This window comes from Peromyscus californicus, unplaced genomic scaffold (genome assembly GCF_007827085.1).
Source record: "Peromyscus californicus insignis strain IS unplaced genomic scaffold, ASM782708v3 Scaffold_1__1_contigs__length_55948999, whole genome shotgun sequence".
Lineage (NCBI taxonomy): Eukaryota > Metazoa > Chordata > Mammalia > Rodentia > Cricetidae > Peromyscus > Peromyscus californicus.
The window spans coordinates 46,433,330-46,450,864 of record NW_026294492.1 but is presented as its reverse complement, the minus strand read 5'-3'; the positions used below and the strand labels follow the sequence as shown (position 1 = coordinate 46,450,864).

General features: G+C 37.8%; 2 protein-coding genes across 2 annotated transcripts in view; one reads left to right on the top strand and one right to left on the bottom strand.

The window, feature by feature from the left end:
- Window positions 1–4,447: 4,447 nt before the first annotated feature.
- LOC128115693 (zinc finger protein OZF-like) lies at window positions 4,448–9,400 on the top strand. The gene is made up of 4 exons (XM_052746672.1): window positions 4,448–5,718; window positions 6,690–6,816; window positions 7,031–7,085; window positions 7,890–9,400. The coding sequence occupies exons 1-4, from the start codon at window positions 5,704–5,706 to the stop codon at window positions 9,289–9,291; spliced, it is 1,599 nt and encodes a 532-aa protein (XP_052602632.1). The 5' UTR covers window positions 4,448–5,703; the 3' UTR covers window positions 9,292–9,400.
- Window positions 9,401–15,054: 5,654 nt separating this feature from the next.
- Window positions 15,055–17,535, bottom strand: part of LOC128115687 (zinc finger protein OZF-like) — a 32,094-nt gene continuing 29,613 nt past the window's right edge. The window contains exon 5 of the mRNA XM_052746668.1: window positions 15,055–16,946. Coding sequence (XP_052602628.1) covers window positions 16,945–16,946 — 2 coding nt within the window. The 3' untranslated portion in view covers window positions 15,055–16,944. The remainder of the gene's footprint in view (window positions 16,947–17,535) is intronic.

The following is a 17,535-nucleotide window of genomic DNA, read 5'->3' as shown; positions in this document are numbered from 1 at the left end:
TCAAAATTTCATAATGAAACACATTGTATTCTGCAGTTTGTATTTTTTAAAAAAAATCACACTTCAAAGATTTTTTAATAACTGATTTTCTGAGAATTCCCACTAAAATTAATGACTAGTGGTTGTGTATGTCTGCAATAACTACTCAGGAGGATGAGAAAAGACATTGGTTAAATATGACACTAACCTGGAGTACATATTAGGGTGCTATCTCAAAAATAAAATTTCTGCCTGGACCTTAGGCTTTTGTTCAAGTCATCATCTGATGCCCTGCCTGCTTAATTTATCCTTATTCATCTTTGTCTGCTTTTCTATATCTTCTACGGGTGACTTTAAAAAATTATTGCGCCGGGCGGTGGTGGCGCATGCCTTTAATCCCAGCACTCGGGAGGCAGAGCCAGGCGGATCTCTGTGAATTCGAGGCCAGCCTGGGCTACCAAGTGAGTCCCAGGAAAGGCGCAAAGCTACACAGAGAAACCCTGTCTCGAAAAACCAAAAACTAAAAAAATAAAAAAAAATAAAAAATTATTGCATTCACTTGTTTACTTATTTGTATGTAAATGTAGGTTCATATTTGGAGGTCAGAGGATAGTTTATGAGACTTGGTTCTCTCCTTCCACCACATGATTCCTGGCATTGAACTCAAGATATTGGGCTTTATGACAGGCCCATTTATTTTCTGAGGCATTTGTGCTGGTCCCTACATGTGACTTTGTACTATGCATTGTTCTTTTTTAAACTTTTTACACTTACTTGTGTGTGAGTGAGTGTGTGTGTGTGTGTGTATTTGTGAGTATGCACATTCCACAATATGTATGGCGGGGTCAAAGGACAGCTTGCAGAAGTTGGATCTCACTTATAACATGAGTCCCAGGGCTTGAACTCTGGTCATCAGGCATGGAGGTAAACACATTTACCAATTAAGCCTTCTTGCTGGACCACACTCAGCATGTTCTTAGAGGTTTAACTTATAGCTTTCAGCTTGCTTTACAAATGAAAACACCCTGGGATTTTTTCTTTGCCTTGGTATGTTTTATGCATGCCTGTATCTGAGGTTAGATTTAAACTGTTTCCTTATTTGGTTTTGTGTCCATGTTCTTAGGACATTTTCAAGCTGGCTTTAGAAATGTAAAAATACTGCATATGGCAACAGGTATAAATACAAACTACATTTGCCACACATTAGAGAAATATGACTTTAGTAGGTTGCATTGAAGTTCATATTACAGGAAATGACAGTGATGTAAATGTTGTTCCTGCATAAATTCTTTTTGTCCATTAGTTCTCAAAGAGAACACTTTAGGTGCTGGATAGATGGCTCAGTAGTTAAGAGTGCTTGCTGGTTTTCCAGAAGACCCAAGTTTGGTTCCCAGTGCCCAGATCAGGTTACTTAGGGGAATGCTGATGTGTAGCAATTTCCTCTGAGATAAAACATTTCATCTTGGACAGAAGGAAACTCATTAAGACCCAGGATGACCAGGCAGTAGTGGTGCATGCCTTAATCCCAGGATTTGAGAGGCAGAGACAGGCAGATCTTTGTGAGTTCAAGGCCAGCCTGGTCTACAGAGAGAGTCCCAGGATAGGTTCCAAAGCTACAGAGAAACTCTGTCTTGAAAAACAAACAAACCGGGTTGGGGATTTAGCTCAGTGGTAAAGCAAGCGCAAGGCCCTGGGTTTGGTCTTCAGCTCCAGAAAGAAAAAAAAAAAGAAAAGGGAAAACAAACCAACCAAAAAAGACTCAGTATATTCTGAAAAGAGGTGAAGCATTTCATCTCACTGGGAAGCTCATTAAAATAAACAACTCTAAAGCCTCAGGAACCTCCTGAAACAGACCAGATTCAACAGGCCCCTTGTTCTCCAAGATTATATAAACAGTAAAGACTGCAGAAAGATACTCTTAGTTCAGCATGGATGCCTTTTAGAGGCTCATAGGTGCCCAGACAAGATGCTGATGAGCTGCCTGTACCATGTGTGGTGTGCTACAGGTTTCCAACGTTTCTGAGCCATCATCTGTGTAGGGGGGAGCTTTTGGTGATGCTAAGGTCTTTCAGGCATTTTTGCTCACACATATTCCTGTAAGTAATACATAAAACACATTTGTTTATCAAGTTAGACTTTGATGATATCCTTACTTTGATCTGTCATCAGTTCCCTATCTGGGGTGAGTAGACATTTGTTCATGCCTCTTCAGAATTGGTGTCACAGATCCCACACCCTTTTCTGGCCACCAAAAGTGTGCACACAACCACACAAATTTTTTTTAAAAAATACAATTTGCATGTTGACTTCCTTACTCAGGGCTATGACTCTTAGTTTCTATATGTTTTAAGTTGATTAGTTATATTTTTGTTATCATTCTTTTTGTCATGCATTCATTTGTGAATTTGCACACTTGATTCTTTGGTATTGCATTGGCTCTTGATAGCTTTTTGCTTGGTTGTCTTTCACTGTCCTTGATTTTCATATATTAACATATCTCCATATGGTCTATACAGAAGGTTTTTTTTTTTTCTCATGAGGAAATTCTGTTCTTAAATCCAAAGGTCAGTTGGCTATTTTTCAAACTTCTACTATAAGACCAGTGTTTAAAGATGCTTACATAGTCTAGAGCAGTGGTCCTCAACCTGTGGGTTGTGACCCCATTTGGGTTGAAAGACCCTTTCACAGGGGTGGCATATCAAGTGTTTACATTATGATTCATAACACTAGCAAAATTACAGTTAAGTGGCAACAAAATAATAATTTTATGATTCAGGTCATCACAACATGAGGAACTGAATTAAAGGGTTGAAGCATTAGGAAGGTTGACAACCACTGGTCTACAGTGAATATTATCTCACTGTCTTCCTGTGTCAGGCTCAACATTTTTTTATTCTATAAAAACTACCAGACATGACACAGGGTTTTATTTTCATCTTTCTCATTTCTAGGTAAACTTTGACTATTGTGCATGGACCGGAGGAATATACTATGCATGCTTCCAAGTAGAAACCAAATTTTCACCACCTTATATAGTAAAGATATTGTGGATAAAGGCCTGCTCTATTAAATGAGTTTTCTCACTTATGTCCACATTGCTTTCCTCTGATCTCTTCATCTTCATCTTTATCTTTTAATATACTAAAACTATAATTTAATATAGCTTCAAAGTCTGTCTTTATGTTTTCTTTTCCTGTTTTGCTGTACCAACCAGGCAGGTCTTGAACTCAAAAGTCTTCCTTCCTCAACCTTGTGAGTACTGATCAAGGTATCATTTCCATATTTCTAGTCATTTAAATGTCATCCCAGTTCATACAGATTTGAAAAAGTAGTTTTTATTAAACAGCTAAAAGATTCATGGGAATTAAGAGAACTTGATGGTTCCATTAAAGATTAATTTTATGACATTGAGTACATGTCACAAAAGAACATATACTAGTATGGTTCCCTTGTGTCATTATTCATTCTTCAATAAAACTTGTAATGTTCATATATTAGCATAGGAAACTGCCCGTGGTGAATCTTCTTTAGTATTAAATGAAGGTTGGTGTGTAAAAAGCTGTTTCTGACCAATAAGAACCTGAAGATGTCTCTGGTGTAGTTATAGAATGTGTGCTCAGTGGCATGGGTTTTTTTTTTGTTTTTTGGGGGGTTTTTTTTGGCATTTGATTATTTGTATGTCTGTATACTCATGGCCTTTGGTGTATGTTTGGTGGCTACACACACACACACAAACAATCACACATACATATGACATACATACTCATATATGTAATCTGTTATTTGGGAAGGATTTTAAAATCTATTCAAAAGACATTTCTATATTTTTCTCACCTATTTGGTATTATGACTTCATATTCCTTTAGTGGTATTGGTCTCATAGGATGAAAGTTGGTTTGTAGTTTTTTGTTTTGTTTTGTTTTTTGGTTTTTTTTTTGCTTTATTTTCACTTTTTATTTTGTGTATATGTGTGTCCTAGTTCACTTTCTATTGCTGTGGTAAACACTATTACCAAAAGCAATTTGGGAAAAAAACAGTTTATTTGACTTATACGTCCTGATGATAATCCATCATTGAGGGAAACCAAGGCAGAAACTCAAGCAAGGCAGGAACTGAAGCAGAGACCATAAGGGAATACTATTCACTGGCTTGCTTTTCATGACTTATTTAGCCTGTTTTGTTATACAACCCAGGACCACTTGCCCAGAAGTGATACTGCCTACCATGGATTGGGCCCTCCCATATCAAACATAAATCAAGAAAATGTCTCACATATTTGCCTATAGGCCAGTATTATGAAGACATTTTTTCAGTTGAGATTTCCTATTCCCAGATGACTCTAGCTTGTATCAAATTGACAAAAACAAAGCAACAAAACTCCACAAACTAATCAGTGCAGTGTGGGGGTGGGGGTGGGGGGAGGATACCTGCAGAGGTCAGAAGAGTGGGTGAGAACACTTGGAGCTGAAATTGCAGGTGGTTTTGAGCTGGCTGATGAGTGCTGGGGACTCCCCTGAGAGACCAACAAGTACTCTTAACCACTGAGCTGACTCTCAGTCTCATCTGTTTTTATCTTCTGGAAGAGATTGCAAGTTGTTGACATCACATTTTCACTAAATGTTCCAGAAAACAAATCAGAAAGAGCCTGGACTTGCTATTTCTCTTCCAGAAAGGTGTTCCTCGGTTTGATTTGCTTTTCATTGTATTTAGGCTTGGTGCTGGCTGTGATGTGCTTGTACCACAACAGAATAAGGGTCAGGGACAGCTTTCAGAAGTTGGTTCTCTTCGATGCAACTTAGACTATCAAACTTGGCAGCAAGCTTTCGTATCTGGCCTTGGTGTAACACATTTTGACAGTAGATGTTTCATGTTATCGATCAGACGAGTGATGTGATTGTTTATATTTTTTTATTCTATGAGAATTTTACATGTGTGCATAATAAAATATGATCATAGCTGTCCCCCATTTCCACTTCAAACTTCCTGTATATCCTCATAACATGTTTCTTGCCCAACTTCATGTCTTTTTTTCTTCCTTATAAACCATTAAGCTTAATTAGTACTGCCTATATGTACATGGGTATGGTACCATCCACTGGTGCATAGGAAACTACCAGTGGCTACACGTAAAAGAGTGATTCTCTCTCCCCCAGCAGCTCCCACCTGTCACTAGCTCCTTAGTAAGGGTTGAGGCATGAAGTGAATCTCTCTGTTTATGCCAAGATTTTGTCTGGCTTGATCTTGTATAGATAACCTTAGATGCCATGAGTTCACAAGTACAATAGTCATGTTATGTCCAGAAGTCGGCATTTTATAGCACTCCTCTTCTCCACCTCTGGCCCTTACATTCTTTCCACCTCTCCTCTGATGTTCCTTTAGCCTTGGGCATGAGGGAACTATAGCATGAATCTTAAAAGTTCTTATTAATAAAATCAAACCTGAGGCCAGTTATTGGGGTCAATGCTGGTAGATCAGAGAGATGGAACAAGCCACAGCTACTCACCTCGCCGGATCCTCAGCTGGTCTTGTCTCCTCAGACTGGAGGCCTCTGAGTCTTCATCCAGAATGGGTCTCAGCTGAATTGCTGCTCAAAAGCCTGAATGCTTAACCAGCCAAATTTCTACCACCACTCTCTGGGATTAAAGGCTTGCTTTCTGGGATTAAAGGCGTGATGAGTCACCATGCCTGTCTGTATCCTTGAACACATCGATTTCTGCCTCTGGAATGCTAGGATTAAAGGTGTGTGCTACCACTGCAGGGAACTGATTAAAATGTTCTGTTTAGGGCTGACATTCATAGTCTTTTTCTTTTCTGTTTTTTTTTTTTTTTTATTTTTTTATTTTATATACAGCATGTATGACCAGAAGAGGGCACCAGATCTCATTACAGATGGTTGTGAGCCACCATGTGGTTGCTGGGAGTTGAACTCAGGACCTCTGGAAGAACAGTCAGTGCTCTTAACCTCTGAGCCATCTCTCCAGCCCTCTTTTCTGTTTTTGAGTCAGGGTTTCACTGTATATGTAGCTCTAGTTGTCCTGGAATTTACTATGTACACTAGGCTAGCCTCAAATTCAGAGATCCATCTGCCCCTGCCTCCTCTGTGTTGGAATTAATGGTGTGCACCACCATGCCTGGCACATCATAGTCTTGATAAGAGAGAATTCATCTAAATTTCATTGGTGTTTTAATCTCTTAGTATGTCAGAAATAGGTAAATAGTTGGAAAGTTACTAGGAGTATATAAAATACTATTTTGTTGTTATAAAGCATTGCATGGCAGCGATTCCCCCTTTATAGTTAAGCTGGTTGTTTCTATTCCAGTGGATGTCACCAGGCTTCATAATTAGCTTCTATTGACAAATAGACATTTCTCATAACTATACAGGCTCCATAGAGCTGGTGTCTACTCTGGTGGGTTTTAAATTACTAAAGATGCAGTGTACAAAGAATTTAGGCAAACATCACAACAGGTAGTCCTGTTCTGGTGTTCATTTATCATACAGTTCCATACTGGCATGAGAATTGTGTGACACTGTGAGAGTTAGAATGAATAGTAAATGTGTATTTACTATTTGTAAATAGTAAAAAGTAATGCTAGCCATGATGTATAAGGAATAGATGAAGAACAAAACATGAAATGAAAGAATCAAGTCTCTCTATTTCCAGTGTTTTCTCAACATTAATCTCATAAATGTATGTGGATTATTTTAGGAGCCAGTAACCTTTGAGGATGTGGCTGTGAACTTCACCTTAGGAGAATGGGCTTTGTTGGATTCTTATCAAAAGGAGCTCTACAAAGATGTGATGAAGGAAACCTTTAGCAACCTGATCTCCATAGGTAAAAAATACAGCGTGATTCTTTTCCTTGTTCATTCAGAGAAATAACTGTTTCTTGCTCTTCTGTGTAGTTGCATAATTTGAAATATTGAAAGATGTTGGTGAATATTGTATGCTTTGTTACATTATACCACAGTGGTGGGTGGGAGGGGACTAGAATGAAATGATTTTTAATGTAATATTGAATAATAACTTTCCTTGGGTTTACCTTTCAGGGAAAGCCGAAGAACATATTGGAGAAGATTACCAAAACATTAGGAGAAATCTGAGGTAATTTACACTCAAAGAAAAAAGAATTTACATTAAATACTTGAGAGTAATAGAAAATCTGCGGTCCAAGTACAGCTAAATGTAAATTGATTCAATCTAAAACTTCATTGAACTTGAGCATTCAGAATTAAAGGATCCCAAGTCTGTAATGTAATCTTGCACAATATCATGTAACCTTAAATTATATGGGACATTTTTCTAATTCTTTCATTATACAAAAACTTTCCTTTATGCACAAAATTATCTAATATATTTTTATCATGTTGCCTTTAGGCTTTGAATATAAGATGTATGTGAATAAAAGTGTGTTTGTGATATATTGTAACCTACCTTCAATAACTGCATTAAAGTACTCAGCTGTCCCAATTCCATAAAGCCTGACCCACACCATTTTTCATAAGGAATATTCGACTTTGGTAACTTGAGATACTTAAAGAACAAAGCATGACAAGGGCTAAACAAATTACTGTGTGTCTGCAGTGTTTTTTCACCATTCTTTTTGTAATTGTGTGTGGATTATTTTAGAAGACAATATTAGAGAAACTAAGAAGATTGTTATTCTCAGGGCCTGTGGCTCAATGTTCAGTCCTTTTAGGTTCATAAATTCTTGTGGCAATGGTCAACACTCTTTTTTTCCCATAGGATGAGGTCTTTCTATGTAGCTTATGTTGACTTCGAACTTGCTGTCCCTTTGCCCTTGCCTTCTAAATACTGCAGTAACAAGTGTGTACCGCAATACCCAGCCTCCAACACTTTTCTTGGGTAGCCATAAAACTACAGTAATATTCTTTTCATCTTTTGCAGCACTCATATGGTTAAAGGATTCTATGAATTTCAACGTGGTATTCAGTATGGAGAAGCCCCTCAAAAGATTCAAGAGCATATTGTTAATGAGTGCACGTCTCCTGGAATAATAGTATGTGAAAACAGTGTGTGTGAAAATGATGTCATTGGTCTTTCACAGTCAGATGTGCACCTCAAAGGTCCAACTGTAGAGAAACCATATGCATATCAGGGACATGTGGAAAAGCTTTTTAAACATAAGAAATGTTGGAAAGATTTTACACATTCTGAGTCCTTTCTTACCTATGAGAATCCTTCCAGACAGAAACCCTATGAAAATAAACTATCTAATGAGCACTGTAGGAGTCTCACTTCTGATCAAGATTGTGAGACAAATCGTAGTCTCCGTGAATATAAGCAGTTTGAAACCGCTCTCATGACATGTAGTTATGTTCAGTCATATGAAAAACTCCAAACTGGAGAAAAACCATTTGTATGTAAGCAGTGTGGAGAAACCTTCATTAATTCCAGTCACCTTATCAAACATCATAAAATTCATACTAGAGAGAGGACTTTTGCATGTAAGTATTGTGGAAAAGCTTTCATCCATCCAAGGGCCTGCTATAATCATGAACGAACTCACACTGGAGACAGACCTTATGTGTGTAAACAATGTGGGAAAGCATGTATTCATTCTTACCACCTTCTCCAACATGAAAGAAGTCACAGCCGAGAAAAACTTTATGCATGTAAGCAGTGTGGGAAAGTATTTGGACGTTCTTCATACCTTCGTAAACATGAAAGAATTCACACTGGAGAGAAACCTTATTTATGTAAGCATTGTGGAAAAGCATTCAGTGATCCCACAACCCGTAACAATCATGAAAGAACTCACACTGGAGAGAAACACTATGTTTGTAAACAGTGTGGAAAAGCCTTCATTCGTTCCTCTCAGCTTCTGATCCATGAAAGAATTCACACTGGAGAGAAACCTTACTCGTGTAAACATTGTGGGAAAGCTTTCACCTATTCCAGTGCCTGTTACATTCATGAAAGAATTCACACTGGAGAGAAACCTTATGTATGTAAGCAGTGTGGGAAAGCATTTACATGTTCCACATACCTTCACAAACATGAAAGAATTCATACTGGAGAGAAACCTTATTCATGTAAGCAATGTGGGAAAGCCTTCATCCAACATAGGGCTTGTTACAATCATGAAAGAATCCACACTGGAGAGAAACCATATGTATGTGTGCAATGTGGACATGCATTCACTTTTTCAAAATCCCTTCAAATACATGAAAGAAACCATACTGGAGAGAAACCATATGTATGTAAGCAATGTGGGAAAGCATTCACATGTTCTACGTATCTTCACCAACATGAAAGAACTCACAATGAAAAGAAATCCAGTGGGTAGAACTTATACTAATATAAATCATGTGAGAGTCTTTGTAGCCAGCTTGCTGTTATTGCAAGGAGAAAGAAGTATGGAAAGAAACCAAGAGAATAGGAGATCAGCAGTTGTGTAATTTTTACTTACATATGCAAGTGTACATAGGATAAAACCTGTTGTTGTACTAGGCTCGGTGCATGCCTTTTATTCCTACACTAGGGCAATGGAGTTTTAGAGAATTGCAATATTGAATAAACCTTAGTCTACATTGTGGGTTTGAGCATTGCTTGGGAGATTTAAGAAGAACCATTTCTAACCAAATAAAATTTGTCATTGTAAAAATATAAAAGAAAATTTTATGTTTCAAGTAAGAGTCATTACATTTTCTGATGCAGTTGATTATTGTATAAGCAAGAAATGTGAAGAGCCGGAACAATTTTTTTGTAGAATATTACTGAAAACCTGAAATACACTAAAAATTTTAATAAATATTTTAATTTTTATTCCATTCTTATGCATATGCAAGACCTCTTGACTTAAAAAAAAAACTTTTGAAGTATGGTTTGGCAAGTAAAATGACTGACATTATTTCCCCTGCCTGTTTTCCTTGATGGCTGGAAAGCTGGGGCAGGACAAGAACTTTAGCCCACAGTTGAAAACTTCCAGGACACTTTGCAAGCAACAACAACAGCAACTGTATAAAGAAACTACTTGAATTTTGGTGATGAAAGTCGGTTTGGTAAATCAATTGAATTTCATTTTAATGGCTGTTTTTAAATCAAGTAATATAGTCTCCTTTGCTAGAAAGCTGTATTGGATTTGTTAAATTCAGATGCATTTTTAGTCATCCAGTATGCTTAATTTTTGAGTAACAGTGTTTCATGTGAAGTTGAAAACGTATATCTGTTGTTGGTGTTTTCTGGCTGTCATTTTATGGCATGTTCTTTTTTATACTATTATTATTAATTGCTTGGCAGTTTCCTTACATTTAGGTGCATACTTAGATTTTCTCAGAGTAACATTCTTACATAGATTTTATATTTTGTAGTTTATTTTCTTCCAAAAAGTTTTTTCTGTTGTATTTATTTATGTGTGTGTGTGTTTGTATGTTTGCCATAGCGTGGGTGTGATGCTCAGTGGACAACATTCACGATTATTTGTGTGTGTGTGTGTGTGTGTGTGTGTGTGTGTGTGTGTGTGTGTGTGTGTGTTTGTATGTTTGCCATAGCGTGGGTATGATGCTCAGTGGACAACATTCACGATTATTTATTTACGTGTGTGTGTGTGTGTGTGTGTGTGTGTGTGTGTGTGTGTGTGTGTTTGTATGTTTGCCATTCACGATTTTCTTCCCTGCCATGCTTCCTCAGCAAGCACTTTTACTCCTTTGAGTCTCATCACTGGCCAAGTGTGATTTTTGAACTGTCATTGTTTTCTTTTGTTTATTGGCACATTGTCTGTCTACATAGCTCTGTCTTTCCAGGAGCTCACTATGGAAACCAGGCTGGCCTCAAACTCACAGAGATCTGCCTGCCTCTGCCTCCCAAGTGCTGGGATTAAAGATGCATGTGACACCATACCAGGCTGACTTTTGTACATTTTTTCCAATAAATATATTAAAGAATGTTATCTTTCCCATTTACTCAGAAGGCATCTTCATATTCAACATAGTTTAAAATTGTATATGTTTTTTGTTTGTTTTGCTTTGTTTTTGGCTTTTTGAGACAGGGTTTCTCTGTATAACAGCCCTGTCTGTCTTGAAACTCACTTTGTGGACCAGGCTGACCTTGAATTCACGCAGATCTGCCACACTCAGCTTAAAATTGTGTATTCATAAGTTAAAATCCATTGCCGTATTCATCAGTTTGAAACTGGTTTTTAACATGTAAAATTTATTTTATGCTTACATGGTTCAACTTTTATTATGTTTTTCTTTGCTCGTCAAAACAACAAGTGTACTAGGCTGCTGTAAGTTGTTCTCTGGCCAAAAATGAGCAAGATCATACCATTTATCTCAATAAAATGTAATGACTTCTAGTGAATCTTTTCAATTAAAATTAATGACAGTGTTATTCCTCACTAGATGCAATTTCTAACCTGCTTGGTATTTGTTTTAAATGGTTTGAATACACTTTAATATAGTTTGGAGTTTCTATTTGTTAAAAGTGCTTTATGGTTGAATATAGTTCTATCTTTTGTGATTGTAATAATGGTCTCACCTGGAAGGTTGTGATATAGTGAAAGGAAGTAGTAATTCATAAGTACAAGTTAATCTTATCTTTAAAGGGTGGCAATTTTGTTCATTTTCATGATTCAGATTATCTTTGAATTTTCAGGCAGATTTCCGGAATGTTACTATTCTTAATATATCCTAGTTACTGAGGAGAATTTCCTACTTTTCCAAGTGTCACTTTTCTAGGCATTGCTTTGCCCTGCTTTACTTGTTATCTACTAAGTATTTCATTACAATATATTGAACTCTGTTTTCCACTAATACCAGTGCTTCTTTGAGTCCATAGATTGTATCCTTTTAAATAATGACAAGTGGGAAAAAAATGAAGATTTATATTTAATACATCCAAACTGGTGAACATTAACCCTTAGCCTACACTGTTACATTGCCATAGTTACTTAGTGTAAAGTTCGTTAAAATCATCAAACCATGTGTATTTCATTTGAGTGTAATGGGCTATTTAGTGCTTGCTAATTTTGTGTATGTGTATACATGATCATCACAGTGCATCACTACTGCTGCCCCTAATCATGATACCAGAAAGTATAGTTCAGCATATTTGCTACCAGCATGAGATTAGGCTTTAAGAGTGTATGCCATTTATTTATCTTTGCTCTTTTGCTTTCCCCTTGTCATGTTATTCTTTTTTTAAAAGCTCATGTCATAAGTGAGTTATCTTTCTTATGTCAATGCAAATACATAAGTCCATTCAGTCAGGTGTATTAAAATCTCCTAATCTCCTTTATGTCTATAAAACTAGAAGTGTGTGTATATGAGTTTTGCCAATAGATGCCTAGTAATGGATACAGACAGCATTATTGCTTCAAACAAGTTTGTGATTCTCCAAAAATATGTATTAGACTGCACTTTTCAAATATATTTCACATGTCTGCATGGTAGATTAGGAACTTTTAGAATTAAGCATGCAATATGGAGGTACCTTGGTTCTCTACACTGTTATAGAAAAACTTATTGTGGCAATGCCTGGTGTTGATAATTTGAAAAAGCTGAAGTGATATGCAAATATTGAACAAATTGTTATAAGATGGAAATAGAGCTAGGGTTAGAATTCAGTTTTAGAACATTTGTCCAACATTTTTACTTTGGCTTTGATCCTCACCACTGCCAGAACAAGAAGAGAAAGCAAAGATCAAAATAAAGGTTGTTAATGAAATTAAAGTTTGTAAATATGATTTACTCAGAGCAAACTGATACTTCATTTGTTTTATCAGATAACTTTTTTTCATATCGGATAATGCATTTTTAAAAAGTAGTTGGGTACATTGCCTCATCATTTCATTTCTGTTGGTCTCTCTAAATTTTCTAGGCTTTTGGGAGATTCTTTTTATGTATAATAAACTGGGTGAAAGAATTATATAAAATAGAATGTCTATAAATGTTGAATTCTACATTAGAAAGTAATTTTAGTTTTTGAGAGTTGGTATGAGGAGGAAGTAACTTTCATACATTGCTGATTAGTTGGAGCTCTTTGCTTAGAATTCTGTTTATTTTATCAGCCCTTTTGAATTCTTGGTATTTATTTGTACATTTCATTTCTTTGTGTGCGTGTGAGAGAGAGAGTTCATGGGCACCACATGTATGGAGGACTGAGCCCACAGAAGCCAGAAGAGGTCATGAGATTCCCTGAAACTTGAGTCACAGGAGGTATGAGTTACCATGTGTGCTGAGAATTGAACCTGAGTCCTCTGCAAGAGCCATAAGTGCTCCTAACCTTTGAGCTGTTTCTCCAGCCCAGTAATTAGTTGTTTGCATATGAATTTAATTGTTTGCATACATATTAGTCCACTGTTGGCTATACATATGGATGGATCCTCTATCAACAAAGATTTTCTTCTACTCTGTAAGCTTTTCACTAAATTCTTTTCTTGTATTGTAACTTTTTAATGAAATTCTGTATTTTAATACTTGCCTTTATTTCCTAAGTAGTTGGGGTGTGTTTTTTTGTGTATGCACACAAGATTTAACAGAAAACAAATAGGTTACTTTCCACATTTTCCAGGTTGTGAAAGATTTGTCAAGCTCACCTGGAGCTGAATTAGTGGACCAAATGCAAATGCAGTCATCCACACCAAAAGGAAGTGGAGACAGACTGGACTCTCCCAAGGCCCCTCCAGCACCCAGGCCAGGCTAGAATATTTGGTGGCTCTGCTCTGAGTCTTTTAAAGAGTGTATTTTCTGTGCCTACTTTGAAGTGTTTCCTTCTGTTTCTTTTAAGAGTTTTTGGAGTTTTGGGTCGTATATTAATTTTAGAAAGCAAGATAAGAGTTTCTATCTTCTAAATGTAGATGTGCACTTATTTAAGTACCAGTTTGTAGAATAGGAATAGGAATAGGAATCTTTTCTCTATTATATATTTGTGGTATCTGTGGAAATCAGGTTGCTGCAGCCATGTGGATTTACATCCAAGTCCTCTGTTCTGTTCCATTGCTTTGCATGTTTCAGTATGTTGCTGTTTGCTCGAAGTTTCTTTAATTTTCTGTGGCCTTGATTTCATATAACTTTCAGATTTTTTTCTCTATTACTGTGAAGAATGTGATTAGAATTTTGGTACAGATGCATGGAATTTGTAGATTTCATATAGACACATTTTCACAACACTAATTCTGTCATCTCATAAGCATGAAAGGTCTTCCAGCTTGTAGTGTTGACTTTAACACTTTCCTTCAACCTTTAAATTTTTCAGCTTTACTTCCTTGTGTAGGTTTATTTCAGCAGGGTTTTGTAGTTGAAGATGATCATTTTTTAATGTGTCTCAGTGTGGGCTTATGTACAGAAGTGAAGGTTTCTATAGAGGTCAGCGGGGTCAGACAGCCTTGAGCTGGAGTTAAAGACAGTTGTTTCCCATCTGGCAGAGGCAGGTGGATCTCTGAGTTTGAGAACTTGTTTTTTTTTTTTTTTTTTTTTTTTTTTTTTTTTTTTTTTTAAAGATTTATTTATTTATTATGTATAGTATTCTGCCTGCATGTAAGCCTGCACACCAGAAGAGGGCACCAGATCTCATTATAGATGGTTGTGAGCCACCATGTGGTTGCTGGGAATTGAACTCAGGACCTCTGGAAGAGCAGTTAGTGCTCTTAACCTCTGAGCCATCTCTCCAGTCCCGAGTTTGAGAACTTGTATCCATTGCAAGAGTAACAAATGCTGTTACCCATCTCTCTACACCCTCATGTGTCTGTTGTGAATGTGATTGTTTTCCTGATTTCTTTTACAGAATTTTTGCTGTTATGACATAGGAAAGCCTCTGATGTTTGCATGCCTGGTCTACATATCAAGTTCTAAGCCAGCCAGGATATGCAACAAGGTGTTCTCAAAAAAAAAAAAAAAATATGTAGTCATAGGATATCTTGTCAACTTTTTGCAATTAGCCCTGGCTGCCCTGGAAGTCTATGTACACTAGGCCGGCTTCAAACTCAAAGATCCACGTGACTCTGCCTCCTGACTACTGGGATTACAGGTGTGTGCCATTATACCAGGCACCTTTTGTAATCTTTGTTTTTATACTTATTAATTTGGTGTGTGTGTGTGTGTGTGTGTGTGTGTGTGTGTGTGTGTGTGTGTTTGTGTGTGTGTGTGTGTGTGTGTGTGTGAGAGAGAGAGAGAGAGAGAGAGAGAGAGAGAGAGAGAGAGAGAGAGCGCGCGTGCATATGCCAGGATGTCGGCGGAAGCCAGTGGAAAACTGGCTGGAGTTGTTAACTGTAAGTAACTGTGTTGTAACACTCTGGGGGTTTGGTCCTGGGTTTTGGCACAAAAATGTAAGTAACTGTTGCCACTCTGGGAGTTTGGTCCCAGGTTTTAGCACCAAAATGTGAGTTTGTTGCAATTCTGTGAGGTGAGTTTTGCAACTCTTGGGGAATGGTATCCTGACTACTTGGGGAATCAGGCAACACCTTGAGCTGCTAGGACAGCTCTGATGGCTGGAGCTGAAATGAGGCAACTCAGCCCTGGGAGTACCCTGGACACCTCAAGCTGGAAGAGCAGCTCTGACAACTGGAGCTGAGATGAGACAGCTCAACCCCAGTGGGCGAGGTATTCTGGATACCTTGAGCTGCTAGGACAGCTCTGGTGACTGGAGCTGCAATGCGACAACAGCTCTGGAAGGGAAGGTATTCTGACTGCTCAGGAGGGTCCGGTCTGGAGCTGCTAGGACAGCTCAGCCCTGGAAGGGAATGTATTCTGACTGCTCAGGAGAGTCAGGCCTGGAGCTGCTAGAACAGCTCAGCAGAGAAGGGTATCCTGACGGTTCAGGAATCAGGCTATACCTGGTGTCTTGGGGTTTAGTCTCCCTGCAAGGGAGAGCTTAAGGGGGCTTCCTAGCAGAGCTCTGTTTCTTCTCTGGCCTAAGATGTTGCTTCTTTTTGCTCCACTCTGCAAAAGGGGAAACCCCTGCAGAAATTTAGCAATTTCCTCTGGCTCTGGAGAAAAGTGTTACTTTTTCAGCTCCCCCTTACTCAGTCCCCTGAAGGACGTCTCAGCAAGGTTTTTCTGTTCAGCTCCCCCTTGCTCAGTCCACTATGGGACGTCTCAGCAAGGTTCTTCTCTGTGCCAGTGAATGAAGATCTTCACACCCAAAACCCTTTTGAGGAAGAGATTTATTTGGGAAAGAGGAACACCCACAACTGACCAGGCAGGGCAGTTTATGTAGGATCTCTTGGGGGCAGAGTCAACCAGGGATTAATTATTTTTTTTTTTTCTGGTCAGGGATTGGTCACTTTTGTGGGCTAGGGGCAGAGATGGCTGATTTCAGGGCCAAACTGTGTTTATTTCACTGACCTTTCTTAGCTTTTTGGCTCTAATTCTAAGGCCAGGGCACATTTCTTTCACTGACTCTGATTCTAGGGACCAAGAGTGTTTCTTTGGTACTGGTTTCAGAGTCAGGGCATGTTTCCTTGGTTCTGGGTTTGGGGATAATGTGTTCCTTTCTATGGCTCAGGCCCCAAACCCAGGCTGTGTTTTTCCCCCTAGTTCTGGGCTCCGGGGCCAGGGTACTACTTTCCTGCTCTGTGATTGGTTGGTTTCACAGGTCAGTGTGCCAGGGGCAGAGATGGCTCTGATCTCGCTGAGTTTCTTTTGCCAGCCTCTTTTCCCTACATTAACTGATAACACCATTATAGGTCTCATACCTTTACCCGCTGATACATCTGTCCAGTCCCCTGTTTGAAATCTTTACCCACTGTCCATGTAAAGAAACAGGAAAATTTGACACAAAACTTTAATTATTTACTACCTTCTTACAGTTTCTTTCTTTAGTGTCATATTCTTTATTTATGTATTTTATGTATATGGGTAACATATTTACATATATACCTGCAAGCCAGAAGAAGGCCTCAAATCCCATTATAGATGGTCATGAGATGGTTGCTGGAAGTTGAACTCAGGACCTCTGGAATAGCAGCCAGTGCTCTTAACTGCTGACCCATCTCTCCAGCCTCTAAAAAACAGTTTTTAATAATAGAAAAAAAAACATTAATACTTCTGAGCCAGTATAACAGGAATTCCAATGTACACTGAAAGAACAGTGGTACTTTATTGGAGAGAAAAGATGGAATTAATGCTTTCTGGGATTATCTTATTTCAGAAGCATGAGTTCTTTATTCATGTGTTAGATCTTGTACAAACCTGCTTCTGTAATGATGTGACCATGTGTCTAATTCTAATGTAAGTTTTATTAACAGATGCTCTCATGAGAACCTGAGTTTAAGCAATAAATAATGATAGCTGTCATGTCTACATATGCTATTTAGCTAAAAAGATTTTCAAAGATTGAGTTGAGCTATAATTTTAAAGGAAATTGTATGTTTTCCACATTAATTCATATTATTATATCATGAGAAGCAAAATCTCTACTAAGTTAAAATTATTCTTGAATTTTTTTTAATATTTGACCTAGTTTCCTAGATATTGTGAAGCAGAAGTTTCAGAAGTTCAAATCAGTGGTTCTCAATTTTTCTAATGCTGCAACTTTTCAATATAGTTCCTCATGTTTGGTGACCCACCAACCATAAAATTACTGTGTTGCT

Coding starts and splice junctions, on each gene's coding strand:
- LOC128115693 (XM_052746672.1), top strand. Junction 6,817..7,030: donor TAGCAACCTGATCTCCATAG/GTAAAAAATACA, acceptor TTTACCTTTCAG/GGAAAGCCGAAGAACATATT. Junction 7,086..7,889: donor AACATTAGGAGAAATCTGAG/GTAATTTACACT, acceptor CATCTTTTGCAG/CACTCATATGGTTAAAGGAT.